The following is a 22,798-nucleotide window of genomic DNA, read 5'->3' as shown; positions in this document are numbered from 1 at the left end:
TTAGCTTCTTATCTGATGGGGTTTCAGTGAATACTTTCACTCCTTAGGTGGCTTTTGTAAACTAGTTACTGTTTCCTTTTAGGTGCAGAAACTTCTCAATTTAATGTAGTCCCATTTGTTATCTCAACTTTCATTTGTTTTAACAGTGGTGTTCTTCCTAAAAATGTGTTTTGTCTCAAATCATGGACAGTTTTTTTTTACCTAAGTTTTCTTCTATATACCTTAGCAGGGGTCCTCAAACTTTTTAAACAGGGGGTCAGTTCATTGTCCCTCAGACCATTAGAGGATCTGACTATAGTAAAAACAAAACTTATAAAGGAATTCTTATGCACACTGTATATATCTTATTTTGCAATGAAGAAACAAAACAGATACAAATACAATATGTGGCCCGCGGGCCATAGTTTGAGGACCACTACATAGTTTCAGATCTAATAACAAATCCTTTATTCCATCTTGATTTGACTTTTGTGCATCATGTTGATAGAGGTCTGATTTCATTGTTCCAGATGTAGTTGACCAGTTTTCCCAACAACACTTGTTGAAGAGGTCTTCCTTGATCTCTTTTGAGTTTTTCCCCTTTAAAAAAGATTAATTTACTAATAAATAATTGATAATTGTATGTCTGCAATTCATTTTCTGAATACTCAAGTCTGTTCCTGGTAGACTTGAGAACCATATAGAATGCCAGGATTTGAACCATATTAGGTCCTGTATCAGCTGCTGCAAAGCAAATGCCCTACTACTATCATATCTCTCTGGCCCCCATGGTCTGAGATTCTCACTTTATTCTAATACCATACTGTTTTGATGTCTATTGCTTTGTAATACAATTTAAAGTTGGGAAATGTGATGCATCCTATCTTCTTTTTCCTAAAGATTGCTTTAGCAATTCTTGGGCATTTATTCTTCTAAATGAATTTGAGGAGTGTTTGTTCCACTTCTTTGCAGCATGTCATATGTACCTTTATAGAGATTGCATTAAACATATACAATGCTATGAAGAGTATTGCCATTTTAATAACATTGATCCTCCCAATCTATGAGCATAGTGTATGTCTCCATTCTTTGTGTCCTCTTTTATTTTTTGAAGTAACATTTCAACATTTTAGTTGACTACAAGGTATTTGAGTTTCTATGATACTATTTTGAATGTGAATTTTCAATGTCTATTTCTTCTCTACCATTATTTGTATATATGTAAGAAGGCCATGGATTTTTGCATGTTAATTTTGTAGTTTGCCACTTCACTATACAAATCAATTGTTTCTAAAATTTTTGATAGATTTTTTAGTTTTTCATGTCATACGCCTGTTATTTCTTTTACTTGCCTGATTGCTATGACAAGAACTTCCAATACTATGATGAATAGCAGTAGCAAGAGAAGTGCCTTTTCTTGTGCCAGATTTTAGAGGATAAGCTGTCAGTTTTTCCCCATTAAGTATCCTATTTGCCATGGGCTAAAGGTAGATGACCTTGACTATCTTAAGAAAAATCCTTGCCATTCTCATCTTGCTGAGAGTTATTTTTTTGTCATGAATTGGTTTTGTGTCTTATAAAATACTTTCCTGCATATATTGATATAACAGGTTCTTTATTTTTCCTTTTATGGATTTTGTATATAACATTGATTGACATGCATATGTTAAACCATTATTGTGTCTCTGAGATGAAACCTACTTGTTCATGATGTATGAACTTCTTGATGAGGCATTTGATCCTGTGTGCTAGAATTTTGTTGAGGATCTTTGCATCTGTGTTCATCATGCATATTGGTCTATAGTTCTCTTTTTGGTGACATCTCTTTCTGCTTTTGGTATCAGGATGATATTAGCTTCATAAAAAATATTTGAAAATATTTCTGTTTCTCCAATTTCCTAGAATACTCTAGAAAGGATTCACAGTAGATCCTCTTGAAAGGTTTATAAGAATTTGCTAGTTAGTCCATGTGAGCCTGGGCTTTTTTGAGTTTTGGGGTAGACTTTTGATACACTTTAATTTCCTTAATATTGATAAGTCTATTTAGATATACCAGATCATCTTGGTTTAACATTGAAATGTTATAGAAATCCAGGAATGTATCAATTTCTTCCAAGTTATCATGTTTTGTGGCATAGAGTTTCTCCAAGTAATCTCTGGTTACCTTCTGAATTTCTGTATTGTCTATAGCAGGTGTCTGAAACTCAATTTACATGGGGGCCGCAGGAGGCAAAGTGGGGGTGATCCTTTAGTGCAAAGTCAGTAGTAAGCCTTGAACATTGGATGGTGTGACCCAAACAACTAAAAAAGAAAAAACAAAACAAAAAGATATTCCTCTAGGGCAGGGCCACAAAATGTTGTACGGAGGGCCGCAAATGGCCCGCGGGCTGCGAGTTTGAGACCCCTGGTCTATAGTAATATTTCCCTTTTCATTTCTAATTTGGTTTATTAAGTTTATCTCCTTCCCTTGATTTCTGAATTTGGCTAATGGTTTATTGGTCTTGTTTCTGTTTAAAAGAACCAAAATCTTGCTTTCTTTGATCTTGTGGATTATTTTTTGTATTTTTGTGCTAAGCTTTATTATTACTTTTTATCTTCCTGTTTTTGGTTCATTTGGTTGTTCTTTTTCTAAATTTTTAAGCTGTGACATTAAATTATTTCTGTAGGTCCCCTTTTCCTTCCTGAAGAATACTTGTACAGCTATAAACTGTCCTCTTAATGGTTCTTCTGCTATGTCCCACAAATTCTGATAATTTGGCTATATTATCATTTGGTTCCAGAAATCTTTTAATTTTCTCTTTGATTTATTCTCTGACCCACTGGTTGTTCAGTAATACATTACTTAATTTTCATTTGTTAAAGTTTTTCACTGTATATGCTTGTGAGTTGCCTCTAATTTCAGTGCATGATGGTAGTTTATTTTAATGATTTTTATGCTCTTATCTTATGAAGGCATGTTTTTATGTTCCAGCCTGTAAAGTCTATCGTAGATATTGACCCATATACATTGGAGAAGAATGTGTAACCAGTTTTTTGAGGATGGATATATATGTATACATATATATATATGTATACATACATATATATATGTATATATATTTAGCCTGGTTGCCCTATCAATGCATGACAAGATAATGTTTACATCTCTTACTATTATTTCGTGGCTATTGTGTCTTTCTTCAGACTGGTCAGCATTTGTTTTAGTTTTCTGGTCTCTCACTGGGTGCATATGTGCTTATAAGAGTGATTTCTTGCTGGTACATATACCCCTTGATTATCAAGAAGTGTCTATCTCTGTCCCTTATCACCTTTTAAAGCTAAAGTCTGTGTAATCTGATATAAGTATGGCCATTCCAGCCTTTTTAAGGAATTTGTTTATTTGAATGACTGTTCTATAATCTTTGACTTTGAGTCTGTGTTATGACTATCTATTCAAATGTGTTTCTTGGAGTCAGCAAAATGTTGTATTTAATGGTTTGATTCATTTGGTCACTCTGTGTCTCTTAACTGCTGAATTTTGTTCATTGACAGTGAGAGGAATGATTGTAATGGGATTTAAAACCATCTTTTTTAAGAGTTTGGTGTGTTTGTTGGGTTGATTTGCATTAGAAGGTTCAATTCTTATTTTAAGGTTGATTTTGAGTCTGTAAATTTCTTTAGCTGTTGGCTCTCAGTGATGGTGTGCATCTTTCCTTCAAACTTAAATAAGTTTGGCTGGGTGAGTATTCTTAGCAAAGAATACATTTTCTTGATTTTTGTCAATATCTTCCACTACTGCCTTTGTTCTTCAGTGGTTCTTTGACAAATCTGGTGAAATCTTAAAGATGCTACTTTATACATATTTCCATTTTTTATGTTGCTGCTGTCAATATTCTATCCTTGTCTGTGGAATTCAGCATTGTGACTACAATATGCCTTAAGGTATTTTACTTTGAATTTCTTTTAGCACATATTATTAAACTCTTTGAGCATGTATTATTTGGTTGCATGTAATCTCCAGTGTCTATTTTACCTCCAGTAATGATCAGTGAAGAAGATTACATTGTAAAGTTATTGGAAAATGGGTATTCTTTCATCTGTGGGGTCTTGAAATAGCACAGACATCATGTAAGATAGAGGCCTCATTTTATCACCACTACAGTATTCCCCCAATAAAACTAGTGTAAAAGTAGATGCTTCCCAGTACTACAGGCTTTGGTTCTGGTGGTCTATGAGCATACTGGAGTGGTCCCAGTGATCCTAAGCCCTGAGGGGACAAGTTTTTCTACAGCCTTTGACCCCATAATTAATTTGTTCTTCATGGCTCCATCAGGAGTGGTCTCAAACCCTTGAGCACTTTTTGTAATCCTTCCGCCCAACCCAAAAATCAGTTTCCATTTATAAGAATTTTTTTAAAAGAAGGTTGCCAAGAAAGTCAGATACTAATTATTCTACTTGAATGTTTGCATTTATACATAGATTTTATTTTTTTCATCTTGAAATCATTAAGTGCAATATTCTAATGAGCCCAGAAGTGCTTAAAATAAACATTCACTAACCTCACAGAATTAGGGTTGCCAAATGAAATGGGGAGGGCAAGGAGAAAAGAGCAAATAGAAAGTTCCCTGAGTACATAAATAAGAGGTATTGACAGGTTGGTGACTATGGAGAAGCAATAACTATTCATCAAAAGCATGATGAATTGGTGGAAGGAGGAGACCCTGGTGAAGGCCAGAAAAATAATGTCAGAGTCACACCTAATAATGACATGCTTACCCCAGAGCAAAGTCAAGATATGGCTTTGAGACACCACTTGCATGAAAATGCCCCCAAGTGGCCTTTCCAAAAGTATCTCTGTGTGCTTGTGCACACATGTTATTTACATGTGCATAAATGCACATGAAAGGGAGCACTCTTACACTTCTCATAGGTCCTCTCAGGTAAAACCCTCTATTTGTCTAGAAGATGACTGATGACTAGGACGCTGAGAGGAGTACTAGAAGCTCTCTATTGGATGAATTTGTTTTCAGAAACATTGATTCTTCAATGAGGTGCTGGGCTTGAGTGCCAATTTTTTCCTCAAAGTTTTGCCTTCTACATTTGAAACAAAACCTTTGATCCAAGTTCACTTACTTAGTTTTAATTTGATCTGTTCACCCTAAATAAATGCTACTTAAGTTTCCCCATTTCTACCTGTTTTGCAAGCTGTTCAGGAGAACTAAGCCTATGCTTTGTGTTGTGTGGAACCCTCAGTTTTATATCGCTATTGAGAAACATTTTATCAATTCAAGAGCAGAATCAACACTTCTAAGACTGTCACTTGAGGGGTTCTAATGGATTTGCATAAAGAATATCTATAAAGTATTACATCCAGTACCAATAATCAGATATTATGCAGATACAGTGTTTTTTTCCACTGTTTCTCTTCGGATGTCAAGGCAGCTGGGTGAAATGTCATCCAAATGCCTGCCAACCCTATCCGCAAATCCTGATCTTCTACAGATTTAGAGAGGGTGAGGGGTCACCTCAAACAGTGTACTATAGTGCATAATCTCCCAAAACAAGATGGTTGCTTTAAACTTAGAGGTAAGTATAAGAATGACTGTCCCTGCTTATCTACACGATTCAGGGGGGCATAGAGAAATGTGAAAACAGAAATGAGGTCTCATGCCAATGTATCATGGAAGTTTTGAAGAGTATTGAAACTACCTTAGCTCTAAGCCAAGGGAGCAGAGACTGGGCATGGTAACATAAAAAAGACCTCAAAACTCCAAGATTCTAGTGACAGCAGAGACCTTGACTAAATCTGTGGCTTTGATAAAAAAAGTCTCCTCTCAATTTAGGGAAAGCAGAAAACTGGTGACATGAGCTCAAAATGCCTCCCCACAGAGACATTCCTGCCTCCTCTAGTTTGTGGTTCTCAGAGGAGATGGGCAAATAAGATATAGAGCTATTTTATTTTGTCCCAGTCCATTATTAGCATGTGGCCTGATCAGTCATATTCATGTCCATACTTAGGGTCACGTCCACAGATTCAGAGTAGCAATGACAAAGGCAGGTGCTGAGGATAGGAGACTAGGACCCAGAAAATGTAAAGGAGCAGAATCCTCCACAGTCTTTAAATGCCTTGTGGGAAGGAGTAAAGCACCCCATATTGGGTTTCAGGTCAATGAACAGAGATACAACTGACCAGCTCAGCTCCTCATTGGCTTCTGGTCTTCTCATTGGAGATTGGTAGAGATGGGTTACTGAAATAGCCACTAATTGCTTTATTGCATGGCTTTGGTGAGGTTAGGAGGAAATCACAGCCAGATGTGAGGAACAGCAGGCCTAACCTTTGTGACTTCGCTGAAAAAATAAAATAAAATAAAATAAAATAAAAATCAGTGTGCAATAGCTGAATCACAACTGCGGTTAGGCCAAGATACAGGGCAGGGTTAGAGCCTCCAGAAAACATTGTTGAGGTGCGGCCACTTTTCTGTGAGTTCTCTTCTGTGTATAACCTACACTTTCAGTTGTTGAATACAGTCATGTTAGAAGCTTTGCTGAAGAGCTGCATTTGGGGAGGGAAATGCATTCTCACCACCTGTAGCCTGGGCTTTGCTGCATAACCCACTCATCTTCCACCAAAACAGTAGAGCTTCTGGGGCTGCAAGCTTCAACTATAGCTCCCAGAATCTACCATTTTTCCCTGCAAGTGAACCATAAGTCAACTACTTGACTCTTTCTCATTTTTGTCATCAAACCTCAGTTTCCTTTACTGAGTATGACAATGCATATGTATGGCAATGTATTCAATAGCAAGATGCAAATCAATGTTTCCTCTCATTTACTAATTTATAGAAAACTCTCCTACATCTGCCTGGCATCAAACCCCCTCTGTGTAGGGATGCTCCTATCTTTCCTGGCTTCTCCCACTCCCCTTCTAAATAGCTTCACTGGTCCAGCCCCAGTGATCAATTCTCTGACCAGCTGGGAACTATTGTGCTTCTGATATGTTTATTTTATTTCCTTTACCGCATTCTAATACATTTTTTACAGCTGAATTGTAAAAGAAGTCATGTTTCCAGTTCTTCTTGTAGCAGGATAGGGTCCATAGAAGAAGCATTCTCATATAAACACTTTATCCCTTACCTACTCTTATTCTAAAATGCTTCTCTGGGACTCAAGCTCTTTTTTTGACATTTCTACAAATATGAGCCTACTAACCACCAAGAATCCAGAGTTCCAAACTAAGACACTTTTTCTTCCACTGTTCTATCTGCCCCCATTGGAACTGCTACTTTTTCCAGTTGTACCTATTTATTAGTTTAGAATGTGGAGTAAAAACCTGACATCATGACACTGGCATCTTGACTTAGATAGACCGAACATCAGGAAGTGTGTGTGTGTGTGTGTGTGTGTGTGTGTGTGTGTGTGTGCGCGCGCGCGCGCGCGCATGCACTTAGGTGTACTTAGGTGTGTGTGTGTGTGTGTGTAGGTGTGGCTAAGCCCATGAAAGCTAAAATCTGCACGCATAATTAAAAGAAGAAAGGCAGACACATTTCATTACAACAGAAGGCATGAAGAGAATAGAGTTTGAATGGTTGTTTAGCCTTCCAGTAAATGAGAGGCTTTAGGAAAGGCAGTATAAGTCATCAGACAAATTTCTTGGAAATTCTCTAAAACTAATGCATTGTTCTCACAACTGTGAAACAAATTTATCCAAGACAAAAATAGCTTCTTGTGCTACACAAAAAAGCAGCATTTTTCCATACATTTAATTATACAGACACATATTTACATAGAAACATACATTTTTTTTTATATTTAGGCTGCCTAAATGGCAAGTACCAATTTAGTTGTGGCCAGTATATTTTATCCTTTTATCTATTCAGACTAAAATTACTGTGTAAAATATGCAATCAACATCATGGGCTGAAACAATAGGTGTGGTATACCCCTGGGAATGAGCTGGTCACCAAGGACAAAGAGTATTTCATTGGCATGAGAACGCATGAGACAATGATAAGAAGAATCTGCTAGACCCCTCTAGTTCTACTGGGACATAAATTCTTCTATGGGTCAATGTTTAAAGAATTCCCTATGAATATGAAAAGAGCCTTCATATACGCCAGTACACAACAGTAATGGCAGGGGCAGAAGAATAGCTGTATAATGCCTTATGGTAATCAAGACATAAAGAAAAAGGGAAAATATTTTCCTCCTCAGGATGAATTCCACCCACCATATTCAACACCCAAGGAGGGAACAGACATCCCTAAAGAAAGATCTTACCCAAAATTTTATTTGGGAAATAGTTACAGTGATTCAGATTTCCTGATATTTCTTTTAAACAAAGAGAATATTTTTATAGGTTGGAAATAATTGTCATAAGTAAATAGTATTTCACTCATTTATGTACACAAGCAAATGAGGGCCCTGAACACATCTACCAAATGTTTTCTCTTGTAAAATATATAAATATATTATTTATGAAAATTCTGTGTACATAAATACAGTATTTGAATACCCATTTATCTATATATCTATCATCTGTCTGTATATGTTTTGTGAAATTATATTGCATTTCAGAGAGTGAAGAGTGAAATACTATTTGCCCTGAATATTGACACCTCATTCCATAAATCACAGTATGATAGCTGCCATCTATTTTCTGTTTATCCACAAGAAAAAAATTAGGAAAGTAGCCTAAGTTTGCACCAAAGATGAAAAGGGGTCACACTAAATGGTAGTTCTAATACTGTGTAAAAAGTAGCATACCTGACTTTTATTGCCACTCCTCACTGACATAGTCACAGTGAAATGTGTGAATGGCCTACATAAACCTTTTAAGGTATTAATTTATTCACAGGAATAAATCCACAGGCATGTACAGAGCGAGCTCAGAGGAATGAGCTCTCATAAAAAAACACAAAATCAGAAGCCATGAGAATAATGGACAGTGTAATAAGAGGGAATGAAGTCACATATGGATAGTGTGCAGAGAATAGAAGGAATACAATCATCTATATGAGGTGATTGGAAGGAATAAAATCACAAATGGTCAGTGTGAAGAGAAGGGAAGGAATGAATCACATATGGACAGTTTGAGGAGAAGAGAAGCAATGGAATCACATTATCTTTGCAATATGAATGGACACACCTGCTCTAAATAAGGAGATGTTGCCTCATTTCCTGATTCTACAGAGGTTAAAGACAGACACTTCTTTTACATTTGATGTGTGGATCATAGAATTTCAGAGGTCATGCAGGGGTACACATACCCAGGTTTAGGTCTGGGCAGCAGTTTTAGAAGACTATGTTTTTCTGCCTTGAAATGTACAAATTAGAAAATAAATTTAGAAATAATTTGTTTTTCATTACCAATTAAAAAAAGTTTCAGCATTTAATAGAATTAAGTAACCTAATTACTATAGCGGGTGACCATAATCATAACAACTTTGCCCAAAGGGAACTTCCAGTGACCTTTTAGATAAAGGGTGGGGACCAATTCTAAACCACTTCTTGAGCCTGCTGTGGTCTGCAGAGCTAAACCACAGACATCCATTTAGAGGCTGTAAAGCCATAACTGATGCTGCCACTGGCCCCTCCCTGGCCTTTGAATTCACCCAATGGACTAGTGACTAATTGGATGAGAGGCCTGGTAGTCAAACATATGTTCTCAGATTTTATATAAGTATTCTGTGTAGGGCTGAGTATGAAACAGAGTGAATGGAAAGTATATTTGTATGTATGTGGTATATGTGGGTGTGGTGAAGAAGGTGTTCTATGTTGATTGGGTATTTGTGCTTTGGTATACATATGTGTTTCTGTTAGATGTCTATGTAACATTTCTGTATGTAATCTGTGCAGTATTTGTACATTCATTGTATGTATGAAGTGTTGTTTAAGTGTTGGTGTGCATGTGACTTGTGACATGTAGATCTGCCATGTGTTGATTGTGTATATCTGGTATATGTATAGTTAGCTAGTATATGTATGACTGATGCATGATTTTATCTACACATGGTGTGTCATTTCAGCAGTATGTATGGTACATACAGCAGTTGTATGTGATATTTGTGTGGTGTGATGTTTTGTTGCTTTGGTCTATGCATGTGTGCTTGATTAAAACATGATTGTAGTATTTGTGTTCTGTATGTGAATATGTAGGTATGCTACATATGTGTGGTATATATGTGGTAGTGTTTAGCTCTGCCTATGTTTTATATGTGTATGGTTTGTATGCTATATATGGCTAGCTGAGGATTATATCCTACTTTTATATTACCACATATAATGTGTGTATTATGCATTTGTCTGTATATCATGTGCTTCTATGAGTATAAAGTTGAAATGTGCTTTTGTATTATATGATTCTCATATGTATGTGGTATGTAATCTGTATAGTGTGGTGGATCATATGTATAGATTGTGCATGTACTAGTGTTGGAAATGTGTGTATGCAACTTAACTTCTGACTCTAGTAAGGCAGATGATGTAGGAATGGGGTGGAAAGGCAGAAGTGTGGCAGGGAAGCCTGAGTCACCAAGGACAATGTCACTAGCAGGGAGATGATTAAAAATGATTACAGAGGAAAACAGATATAAAATAATTTTGCATTTAGGCTAGTCTTGCCCCAGGCTACTAATACCCACTGCAGCCCTTTCTTTATCTCCACGTTTTCAAAGTGACAGATTATTTCCAGGATCTGTACTGGACTAGCTCACTGAGAGAAGACTCATGGCAGAGAACCTGCCACATCTGATGGCTGTGTGACCTGGGGCAGGTAAGCCATCTAGCTATGATGCCTTTTAACTGAGACAGCTTTTCCTCCTAAGAGCTCTAGTTGTTGCTCTCCACCAGAATGATCCCTGGGCTGCTGGGAATGCCTTTAACATCACAAGCTTTTGCTTCTGCCAGGAATAAAGCCATATCTTATCAGTAATGGCTGCTTCATGTCAAGCTGAACTCAATAGTCTCTTATCAAAACAACTTTCCTGCTATCGTCCCATCCTTTCCAACTCTCTTGTTTTCATCAAAGCATCTATCAATTTTTGAAATGATTATCTCTTTTACTTGTTACTTAAATATCCTGTCTTCCTCCTTTCCTGGAAACTCACCCTACATGGAATCAAATATATTTCATTTACTACCAATATCTAGTACTCAGAATAATGTCTGAAGACAGTCAGGTATCAAGAAATGTGTTGTTTTAAAAAATTCATAATATGCTCAATTATTCCTTGAAATATGCACTGTTTTGAGATGGTTTTCTAAATACCTGCTATAAAGTTTATTCTCAATACACAAATTGTATTATTGTTTAAAATGTATATAATTCATTCTATATATACTACAAATGTGAATGTACTACAACAGAAAATAAACTAAACAGATGAATAGTTCAAGTGAACATAAGAATTAATTCACATAGTAGGCAATGGAGTTCACATGACCAGCCACAGAAAAATGCAAGGAAGTACGAATTACCTTGGCTAACCTCCCTTGACAGCACAACCTCCATCTTATAGTTCAGACCACAGGGGATTAGTTTTGTGCACAGAACTAAACACCAATGAAAATGCAGAACCTGAGTGTGAATGCCAACATTTTACCCCAGTGAAAAGACCATTGTACAGTAAAGGTCAGTTTAACCTCACACAAAAGGATCCAGTCTATCATGTTAGCAGTACAACCTAATGAATCAACACAGTTGTCAGAGCAAAAATGTGTCTTAGAATAATCCATGGATGCATTTACAAGGAGACAGAGACAGTGTTCTTTGTTCAAAACACCACAGAAGCAGCTTTGACCTGATCCACACTAGAGTTTCAGGCCAATTTGTAAGAGCTACAAATAGGATACAGAAAGTGCCCTCTACCATGAGGATAGACAAGTGAGGACCACCACAGAGTGTGTCCAAAATAGAAGTAGGTGGAGGCTCCCTCAGCTGTTACCAGAATGCATTCCACAGGCTTACTTAAAACAACCAGATAAGCTATATAAAGGTTGTTTTGTGGTCAGGACAGAACCCTGGGTGGAGAGATCTTTTAATTACAGCCACTGATCTTGAGGTCTGGCCCCGTCCACAGCTTCCGCCCCATGCACTGCAGAAAACCAGGCTGAGATTGAGTCCTCTGGGAACTATTCAGCCTAAGGACAGGCAGGACTTGATGTGGTGACATGGAGGTGCTGTCCAGCATAAGCTCAGAGCCTGGGGACAATGTGCCACGTGTCTTAACAGATCTTAGAGAGAAACCCCTGAGAGAGGCAGTAAAGAGGTGTAGAAATACATCTGTAATAACAAAAAAACCATTTTATTTAACTCCACTCAAATTACAGAGATGCTTTTTCATATGTATGGTGGGGAGAGGAACTTTATATAGTCATAGTGGGCTTCTTTTATGTACTGAACAAAACAGTCAATAGTCATTCATCTTATAGAAGATAAGACTTTATTGAGCACTAGAAAAGGGTAGCTAAAATACATTGCCTGATATGCTCAGGCAATGAATTTTAAACAGAATTGATTGTTTGGCATCAAGTTTCTTGTGATCCTGAATAAGCATTTTATCTTTCATAAATTTTGAAGCTATCAAGAACTAAATGGGAAGAATTGGAAAGATTACTTAAGGTAATATTATAAGAATTCAGAGAGGTTACTCTTCCAGGTATCAGGGGTTCATTGCAGAGTCTGGAATCAAACCCAGGGCTCAACTTTTCCTGAGGCTAGTACTCCTGCCCACAGATAGTGGAACTAGCTGAATTGTGCTGTGTCTCAGAAGCATGGCAGACATCTTGGGCCTTTTCTCTGCTTTGCTTCAGCCTGAAATTTTAATCTTTGGCATTCTTCCCTGAAAGCTCTACTTCTTTGAAGGTGGGTCATCCCACCTACAAAGGAGCACAACCGCAAAGCTTCATTACCATGTGTATCATATAGTTGGTGAATGCCACCACAACATAGACAAAATCCACAATACTAGCATGACAACAGGCCAACACCAGACATAGAGAATGAAGATGGTAACTCTGATGAACCAAAAATGGCCAACCACCTAGTTAGTCTCTCAGACATGGAGTTTAGAAAAGAAATATGGAGGATGTTCACAGAACTCAAAGAAAGTACAGATCGAGTTGAACAGAACAATATAAGAATACAATATAAGAATCAAGAGGATATGAAGATAGAAATCAGAAAACTCCAAACTGAAATAACAGGTCTCTAAACCTCAGTAGGCAAATTGAAAATATCAATGGAAAGCCTCACCAACAAGGTAAACAGCTGAGGATAGAATCAGTGAGTTGGAAGATGAGACGCATAACAACTCCATACAGCAGAAGAGATTGGAAAAAAGCCTAAAAGCTAATGATCAGACAATGGAAAAATTACTCAAAGAATGCAAACAGATGAAAATAGATAAGCTTCTGTTGATAAGCTTAACAGAAACAACTTAAGAATCACTGGAATTCCAGAGACCCAGGAAGAAAATCCCCAGGAAGAATCAGCAGTCAAGGACATAATTACAGAGAAACTACCAGATCTAAAGACTACATGCAACCAAATCCTGCACACCTGAAGAGTACCAGCTAAAAGAGACCAAGGAAAAGCACCTCAAGACATCCTAATCACAATGATGAATCCCACAAATAGGGATAGAATACTAAAAGCAGCAAGATCAAAAAGGGAAATTACATTCAGGGATCATCCTTAAGATTTACAGCAGACCTATCACAAGAAACCCTCAAGGCCAGAGGCAGTGGTGGGACTTAGTGACAAAACTCAATGAAATAAATGCTTTTCCTAGAATACTGCACCTAGCAAGACTCACATCAAATTTTAAGGAAGTATACATAGCTTCATGGATAATCAATATCTCATAAACTTTGCAGACTCAAAAGAGCCTTAAAAGAAAAACTGAAAGGTTTACTTTAGGACAAGACAGACCAACAGACACACCAAACTTCTACACAAAGATGGTACTAAATTCCATGACAATTATCTGTATCAATGTCAATGGCTAAATGGATCAAAAAACTGAATCCAACTTTCTGCTGCCTACAAGAAACACACCTGAATAGGTGTGTTATGGAACACAGCAAAAGCAGTGCTGAGAGGAAAATTTATAGCTTTGCAAGCACACATAAGGAAGAAAAAACGGGCCTACATGAATAGCTTAATGACACAGCTTATAAAATTAGAAAATGATCAACAAATGGAACCAAAATAGGTAGGCAGTAGGAAATAACAAAGTTTAGAGCAAAAGTCAATGAAGTGGAAATCAAGAAAACAATCCAAAAAATCAATGAAAGCAGAAGTTGCTTCTTGGAAAAAATAAACAAGATTGATAAACCACTGGCAAAACTCACAAAGAAATTAAGAGAGAAAAACTTGATAACCCGTATTAGAAATAAAAAGGGGAGATAACTACAGATATTGCAGAGATTCAAAGGGTAATCACACTACTTTAAGAAACTGTATGCCATGAAACATGAGAACCTGGCAGAAATGGACAAATTCTTGGACTCTTATAAACTTCCACGGTTAAATAAGGATAAGGTAGCATATCTAAACAGTCCCATCAATATTGAGGAAATTAAAATGGTGATCAAAAATCTTCCTCAAAACAAAATCCCAGGCCCAGATGGATTCATTAATGAATTTTCTCAAACCTTTCAAGAGGAACTTCTACCAATACTTTTAAGGCTATTTCATAAAATTGAAGAAACAGGAACACTTCCAAATAGTTTCTATGAAGCTAACATCACCTTGCTACCAAAACCAGACAGAGATGCTTCCAAAAAAAGAAAATTACAGACCAATATCTCTGATGAACACAGATGCAAAGATCCTCAACAAAATTCTGGCAAATAGAATTCATTTCATCATCAAGAAGGTCATCCACCATGACCAAATAGGTTTTATCTCAGGAATGCAAGGATGGTTTAACATACATAAGTCAATCAACATACACATATTGTATTAACAAAAAATCATATGATCATATCAATAGATGCAAAGAAAGCATTCAATAAGATTCAATACCCATACTTGATAAAATAAAAAACCTTCATCAAGATAGGAATGAAAGGAACTTTTCTCAATATAGTCAAGGCCATACCACAACTCAATGGCAAATATTATTATCAATGGAGATAAAGTAAAAGCTTTTCCCCTAAAATATGGAACATACAAGGCTGCCCTCTTTCACCATTCTTATTTGATATAGTTCTGGAAGTACTTGCCATAGCGAGTAGGCAAGAAAAAGATATCAAGCTCCTTCATATAGGTCTGGAAGAATTCAGCTCTCATTGCTTGCAGATGACATAATAATATATAAAAAATGTAAATACTCTGCCAAAAAGCTTCTATAAACGATAGATTTATAGAACAAAGTGGCAGGCTACAAAATTAACACACAAAAGTTAACACACACAAAAGTTAATGACCTTCTCATACACTAATAATGATAGAGAAGAAATGGACATTAAAAACAATCCTATTCACATCAGTGTCCCACAAACTCAAATATCTTGGGGTTAACTTAGCTAAAGGGGTGAAGGACCTATACAAAGAAAACTACAAAAGCCTGCTTCAAGAAATAAGATAGGACACGCAGAAATGGAAACATATACCCTGCTCATGGATTAGCAGGATTAACATAATTAAAATGGCAGTACTCCCCAAAGCATTGTACAGATTTAATGCAATTCCTCTAGAAATACCCCTGACATTTTTCAAGGTAGTGGATCAAGCACTCCCGAAATTCAATAAACACCCACGAATAGCTAAAGCAGTCCTTGGGCAAAATAATACGGCAGGAATAAATTTCCCCAATTTTAAACTGTATTACAAAGCAATAGTTATCAAAACAGATGGTATTGGATTAAAGACAGATTCTCAGATCAGTGGAATTGACTTGAGAATTCAGAGAATGTTCCCCAGACATAGAATCAACTAATTTTGGTCAAGGTTGAGATTTTGAAACTAAATGAGTAAAGGGATTAGATTGAATCTAATGACTACTACACTAAATGGCTACTAATTTAATGAATAAATTTGTGGATCATATCTAATCGAGTGACTCCTGGTACAAAAACCCACATAGAGGGTCCAGGTCAATAATAAATCAAGCAGGGTATCTGGCTGCATGTAGTCAACCTGGGTTGGATCTCTGGTATTCCACGTGGTTCTTCAAGCCTGCCAGGAGAAATTTCTGAGTATAGAGCCAGTGACTCCTGTGTGCTGTCAGGTGTGACAAAAAAACAAACAATCAAACAAACAAACCATAGAATTATAATTTCCCAAATCATCACTGTAAAGACCCTATTCAGAGTAGAGTCTCTTTGTATTAAGGTCACTCAAAAGGCATTCTATGTAACTAGGACAAAGAATCGCCTGTTTTTAAATATCATAATGATAAGGATATAGACACATTTCTGCTTATTTAGATTTTGGGCATATCTTGATTGAATCTTACTAACAACTTTTTACCACATAGCTGCTAGCAATTCATTTTGCTTTGTTTTTTAATGAAGCATTATGAGAGGAAAGATTTTGTTTGCAGTGGGAATAGATCAAGCCCTTGCTTGCTAACAACAGTGTATTTACAAAAGCAGATTCCTTTTGATGACTGAGAATCCACTTTAATTTATTTAGGCATTGAGGAAAGCATGGTAATAGGGAATTTGTGTAATTTTCTTTGTGTTACTTGTATGGATATGTTGCAATTATCTTCTCCTCTGTTGCTTCTAATACCCCAATTTTTCTTTATGGATCAAATCTTTTCTTCTTCAGTCCATGGGTGTGGTATATAATTCCATTCCTGAATGGGGCTGAACCCCAAATAAGCAGCTTCTATTTTCACGATTGGTCAAGAACACGCCCATTGCCTACCCAAGGTAGGCCAAAATAGATCTAAGTCTGCTGTAGTAGAATCTCCTGTCCTCCTGGGTCTGAAGAGTCAATGAAAGCTTCTTGTGCAAAGCTCTCTCTCTTTTCAATAGTTAGAGGCCTTGGATTATCTCATAGGCCACCAGGACAACAGAATTTATCCTCTAGGATAAACCACACCAGGACCAGTCATCTCTAAATGACCAATTCTCAGTGCATGAAGTCTCAGAGCCAGACTGGGCCCTTTTCTTACATGAACCCTCAATGCAGTGTTTGTAGAGAGAAAAGATCTGAACAGCCCTGCCTATAGAGTAAGGTTCTGGGTAAGGTGCTGTATTGAGGGCTTTGTGAATGCAGCCTTTGACCAGTGCCACTGATTATTTAGGTCAGAGCATCTTGAACTTTGCTACTCAAAATAATCTCTTTACATACAAAAAATATTTATGTACCTATGTACCCTGCATCTAGAATTTACCTGGACAGCTGCAAGAAATGATAAAATCATTCAATTTGCTACAACTCATTGGTTTACAAATCAGACATTTACTGATACTAAATCAAACAGAAGCTAGTAAAAAAAAACAAATTACTAAGCTTTTCTGCCACCCCTACCTTCAGATATGTGATCCCATTGAGGGTTCCCATCCACTGTTTGGGTAATTAAGGCTTATGTGACTCCAAGCTACTCAAAAGTCGGTGGAGTGAGCTTCACAACCTTCCCCTCTGTCGTGTCCTCTCCATCCCTCTGCTAGCCAGGAAGAGATCAAAAGAAGACCCTCTTTGGAAAAGTTGGAGGCAGGTGCTGTCATTATATCATAGTTATAAATGGTGATTATGCCCACCTCTGTCACCTGCTGATAGAGTTACTGAAGTCTGTGCTTCACATAGGCATGGCACATCTGTGATCAGGAAGGAGACCCCAAATTAGTGGTGTCCCTTTTTCCTCTACACACTGGTTAACCAACACCTGGCCTCACCACATTCACCTTAATACCATTCCACTGCACAAAATATTCTCATTCATCTATGGGATTTAAGAAAAATAAAAGGCAATATGGTAATAATACCCAGAGACAATAGAGATGAGGGGTTGAAGGAGCGGCCACGATATAAAACTTACCACAAAGAGTGATGAGTGCAGTTAGAGAAATAATTGCATTAACAACTTCCATGACAATGGTAATGAGTGAGAGAAGTAGAATGCCTGTCTAGAATACAGGTGGGGTGGGAAGGAGGGAGATTGGGGGCTTATGGTGGTGGGAAGGTTGCACTACTGAAGGGGGGGGGTGTTCTTTTTTTTTAATAAATGAAACTCAACTACAAACATATTTGTAATCATGGTGCTAAATAAAGATATTAAAAAATACCACTTCACTGACACTTGATTCTACCCACACTTGCCTTAACCCTTTCCACTAATACCTCACTCACTTCTGTACCACACACCGACACCTGTCCCCACTCACACTTACTTTCACACAGGCGGCGCCTCAGCTTGCCACGGATCTTGTCGATGGCATTGAAGTCGGATACATGGAACACGTGTGCAGACTTGGGTTGGGAAGCTATCTCCTCCAACTCCTCCTTTAGGGCCTCCCCTACGCCCACAGCAAAGATGCGGATACCAGCACGGTGGGCTGCCACAGCAGCATCCAGCACCAGGTCTTGACTGCGGCCATCAGTCAGGAGGATGGCCACTTGCTTGTAGGCTCGGTCACCTGGCCGCCCACCTGCCTCTGGGGAGAAACTGTGGCGGGTGATGTATCTCAGAGCGTCTCCAGTGTTGGTGTTGCCACCGTGGTAGGCCAAGTGTCGGGCTGCTGTCTTGACCTCCTCTCGAGTGCTGAAGTGACCCAGCTCAAAGGCTGGGGTGGGTCGATCACTGTAGCGCACGACCCCAACACGGGTGCGTTCTGGGCCAATCTCGAAAGTGTCCACTAGGTTAGCCACCCACTGCCGGACTTTCTCAAAGTCCTCCTTTCCCACACTGGAGGAGGTGTCCAAGAGGAAGACCAGATCGTAGTGCACAGTTTTGCAACCTACAGAGGAGAGTCAAGGGTTATAACACAGTACAAAACTGTAAGGACAAAGCCACTACCATTCTGGTCTACCAGACACATAGATCTTCAACTACACACCGAGTAATCTTTCAGTCTCCTGGAACTTTGACCAATGCCTGGCAGCTCCAAACCTCAGTTTCAGAAATTAACTTTATGATAATGAAGTTGTGGCATTTCATGATAGCACACAATATTTCGCTGCTGCAACGAATGATGAAATCATTCAATTTGCTACAACTTGAATATCATTGAAGGTTGATTTACTAGAATTATGTAAGAAGAACAAAGGTAAACAAAAGATGATCTCACTCATTTGTAGAATAAAGAATAACTGCTTGAGAAATTAAAGATGTTAAATGAGGGTGCATAGATTACTCTGCTTCCTAGATTTAGAACTGAGAACGATAAGGAAGGAAAGAAATAAAGAGAGAAAATAAGAAGAGGCAGAAAGTAAGTGATGGGCAGAGGGGAAGAGTTTTCATGGACTTATGGGGTAGAGTCGTGTATATCTTTATGTCTCAGCTACAGAAACAACAAAACTGAACTTATAATATTTACAACCAAACTTAAAAATGTACCTGTGAGGAGGCAGGCTAGATAGTAGGAATGAAACTAGGGACATTATTGGATGGAAGTTAACAATGGTGGTACTATTAGTTTGGAATATTTTATGTCTGAAACCCAACTATGAATAACCTTGAATATCATGATCCCTCAATAATATTTTTAAAAAATCATACAAACACAAAAAAGTGAGCATTGTCAAGACTATTATGAAGTTCTGTTGAGACTATATATTCTTATGATATAAATGTAGAACAGTCATAGTATTCCACTGTGCCAATTTCTTTATATACTGTTATTTTGGTTTTATATTTCATTTTAACCCTCTAAATTACACAAACATTTAAAATTTTATTTTATAAAAAGTATGAAGAAAGAACTCTGTGGATCCTCGATAACCAAATTTAAATATATTTTTAAGAATAGTTTTAAAATGGAAGGGGGGGAAATAGTCTGTAAAAATCATGGGAACACTGTTAAGCAAAATACTGTTGTTGAATTGAGCTAAGATCAATCGCCCAAGTAAATCTACTTCAGTAACAATCACCACATGTTACCTATGGAGGAATGAAAAATATCCTAACAGGGACGTTTGAAAAATTATTCTTATTGTCCAACATGGATTCATTGTTCCAATATTTTGTTATGACAAGAAGGGGTTAAAACAGTGTGTGAGATAAAAAAATAAACTCATCTGGTAAGCAAAAATAGAAGTAAAACTTAGCGTTTGATATTGAAGATTTGTATTTACAACCAATTAGTTAAGCTTACAAATAAGAAGGTCAGGTTTTTGGCTCAAGTCTTTGAGCATACATGTTCAAGTGAGACCCTGGATTTGATTCTCTGCACTCCATGAGGTCATCTTCACTTCCACACATGTTCACGCTTCTCTGTCTTGGCATGTGCCAACATAATTCTGAATGTTTAACACCTCCCTTTAACATTTATAAGATTTAAAATACCAACTATATAACCTGTCTCTTGGGAGTTCAAAAATTCCCTGCTTTAGCAAGATTGCTCCCTAATAGGATAAGACTTTTTGTCTTGTGTTTGGCCAGACATATAACAGAGATGGTTCTTGGGGACTTTTACTTCCTAAAAGAATAAGTGATTCTTTATGACTGTGACAATAATATCTAGTCTGTTCAAGGTGATAGCTGATAAAAGCCAGGGAGAGTCTGACCTGTGGGCTATAATCCTTTAACAAATTTGTTTTACGGTTGCAGAAATCCACTTATTCAAGAAGCCTCACAAAGGGGATCGTCAGAACTTGTGGCTCATTTTTTCCATGTGTACAAGGAACAGAGGCATTCACAATCATTTGATAGTGAAGAGTGTTGTCTCAGGAAGGGCTCAGAAGCTGGAGCAAGTACCTTAGTTTCTGACCTAGATGCTGCCATAGGAATTGATCCAATAACCTCTGGCAAGGAACTGATTCTGGGCCTGTTTCCCACTTTGTGAAATGAGTTTAAGGAATCTTTGAGCCTTCTAGCATCTCAATGTGATAATCCTGTGCCTCAACCTAAACTTAAAGTTATCTGGATGCTTAGAGAAAGCTAAAAGAAGCCATGCATGCCTCACATGAAAACCAGATGCCTGCACTATTGTGTTTTCAACCAGTCAACTTTACTTCAGCAAAGGAAAATTCATGAGACAAAGTTGTAATCAGAATATAAATATACTGGACTTCAGGGAGTTGTTTATTTTTGGTTTTCATTGATGGTTAAAAGAAGTAATGTGAGTTCTAGAGTAATGAATGTTCTTGAGTTTGTAACTCTCATGTTGGGGAATCTCTGGACCTTTATTTATTGAGCTTTCTCATCTTCAAACAGGGGTAATATTTTATGACAAAAGATCTACTGACAGGCACTTACTTCCTGTGTCAGCATGGTGATCCTAAAGTGTTCTGTCTTTTTCCACTTGTAAATCTCCTGTGTGCAAATTTTGTGCTAGAATCTCATGACCTTCATTTAAGTCTTCTTTCAGAAAAAGAGTAGGCCAGTTGTCACTTCTTATTCCTGATGTCCCTGAACTTCCTTCCCTCTCTAGTAAATGCTTCCAGTTGCTCCTTTTATTCCATTGATTGATATGTTCTCATCTATGCCCTGGCCTCCTTCCTTGGTTGGACTCCAAGTGCAAAAATTTCCCTGGAATGTACCCCCAAAGTCTCCTTGGAACAGGAGAGTAGAACTCAAATTCAGATTTTTCCCTATAATCCTTTTTATTTGGATTATAGAAAATAATAAACATAGTAAAGCAAATGGAATACTTGTGAACAAGCACTTGAGAGTAATGTTCATAATATATTACATTCCCCTATTATCCATGTGGGCATCATTCCTAGGATATGCTGAGCACCAATTTATAAGGAAAATATGCTGACTACTCTTATACATCATGAAAGAAATCTGTCAAATCATACTATAAAGCCTAAATATATCAATAATATCTAATTAAATCTAGAAAAAACTAGATTACAGATTTGTATATTATAGGACATAGAACAAACTTATTGGCTTATCACTGCTATTAAAGCAGAAATCCATATTAAATTTCTTATTTAGAAGAAGCAGGTCCTAGTATGTATTATCCAAAAAGGAGAGTGGTTTAACATGAGCTTTTTATAAATTGGGATATCTGTAAGTACTTGGCTTACATAGTGCTCAGATAGTTCACTCCTGTGTCTGTCTATGTCCTGGCCATCTATCTTGCATTTCCTTTAACTTTGCCTCTCTCTCTCTCTCTCTCTCTCTCTCTCTCTCTCTCTCTCTCTCTCTCTCTCTCTCTCTCTCTCTCTCTCTCTCTCTCTCTCTCTCTCTCTCTCTCTCACACACACACACACACACACACACACACACACATTCAGAGTCAATAGCTTAAACCCAGGCACATGTATGCACCTCATACTAAAATACACATGGGTGCGCACTGACTACCCAGGACTCTACTCTGACACAGCCTATGGTCCCACCTGCCCTCTGTGCCTGACAGCCACTCTCTTGACTCCACAGCAGCAGCATCCAGAGGAGGTAGGTCACAGTATTCCCTCTTAGATGAGTCATGGTTCTCTTGTGCTTGGGGACCAGCATTTCTCAGCCAGAAAAAATCAGTATTCAGTCTCCTGGAGCATTGCCTGTGTAGAGAAAGACATACAATCACTGAAAAGTCTTTAAACTGAAAAGCCATAAAAACCTTTGGAGAACAATTCCCCAACACAGTCTCCTGGATAATTTTTATTCCTCTGATGTATCTTCACAAAGCCAACAGTAGAGTTTTCTAAAGAGAATATCCCCAAGCTGAGTAACTAATTCAACTATGCACACTCCACCTCCATTCTATC

General features: G+C 37.6%; 1 protein-coding gene across 1 annotated transcript in view; it reads right to left on the bottom strand.

Moving 5' to 3' along the window:
* Window positions 1-22,520, bottom strand: part of LOC126020153 (collagen alpha-1(XXII) chain-like) — a 240,502-nt gene extending 217,982 nt beyond the window's left edge. The window contains exons 1-2 of the mRNA XM_049781619.1: window positions 22,430-22,520; window positions 18,266-18,873 (exon numbers count right to left, since the gene is read on the bottom strand). Coding sequence (XP_049637576.1) covers window positions 18,266-18,873; window positions 22,430-22,520 — 699 coding nt within the window. The remainder of the gene's footprint in view (window positions 1-18,265; window positions 18,874-22,429) is intronic.
* Window positions 22,521-22,798: the final 278 nt, after the last annotated feature.

The sequence above is a fragment of the Suncus etruscus genome, chromosome 10 (assembly GCF_024139225.1).
Source record: "Suncus etruscus isolate mSunEtr1 chromosome 10, mSunEtr1.pri.cur, whole genome shotgun sequence".
Taxonomy (NCBI): domain Eukaryota; kingdom Metazoa; phylum Chordata; class Mammalia; order Eulipotyphla; family Soricidae; genus Suncus; species Suncus etruscus.
This window is presented reverse-complemented; position numbering and strand designations above follow the sequence as displayed.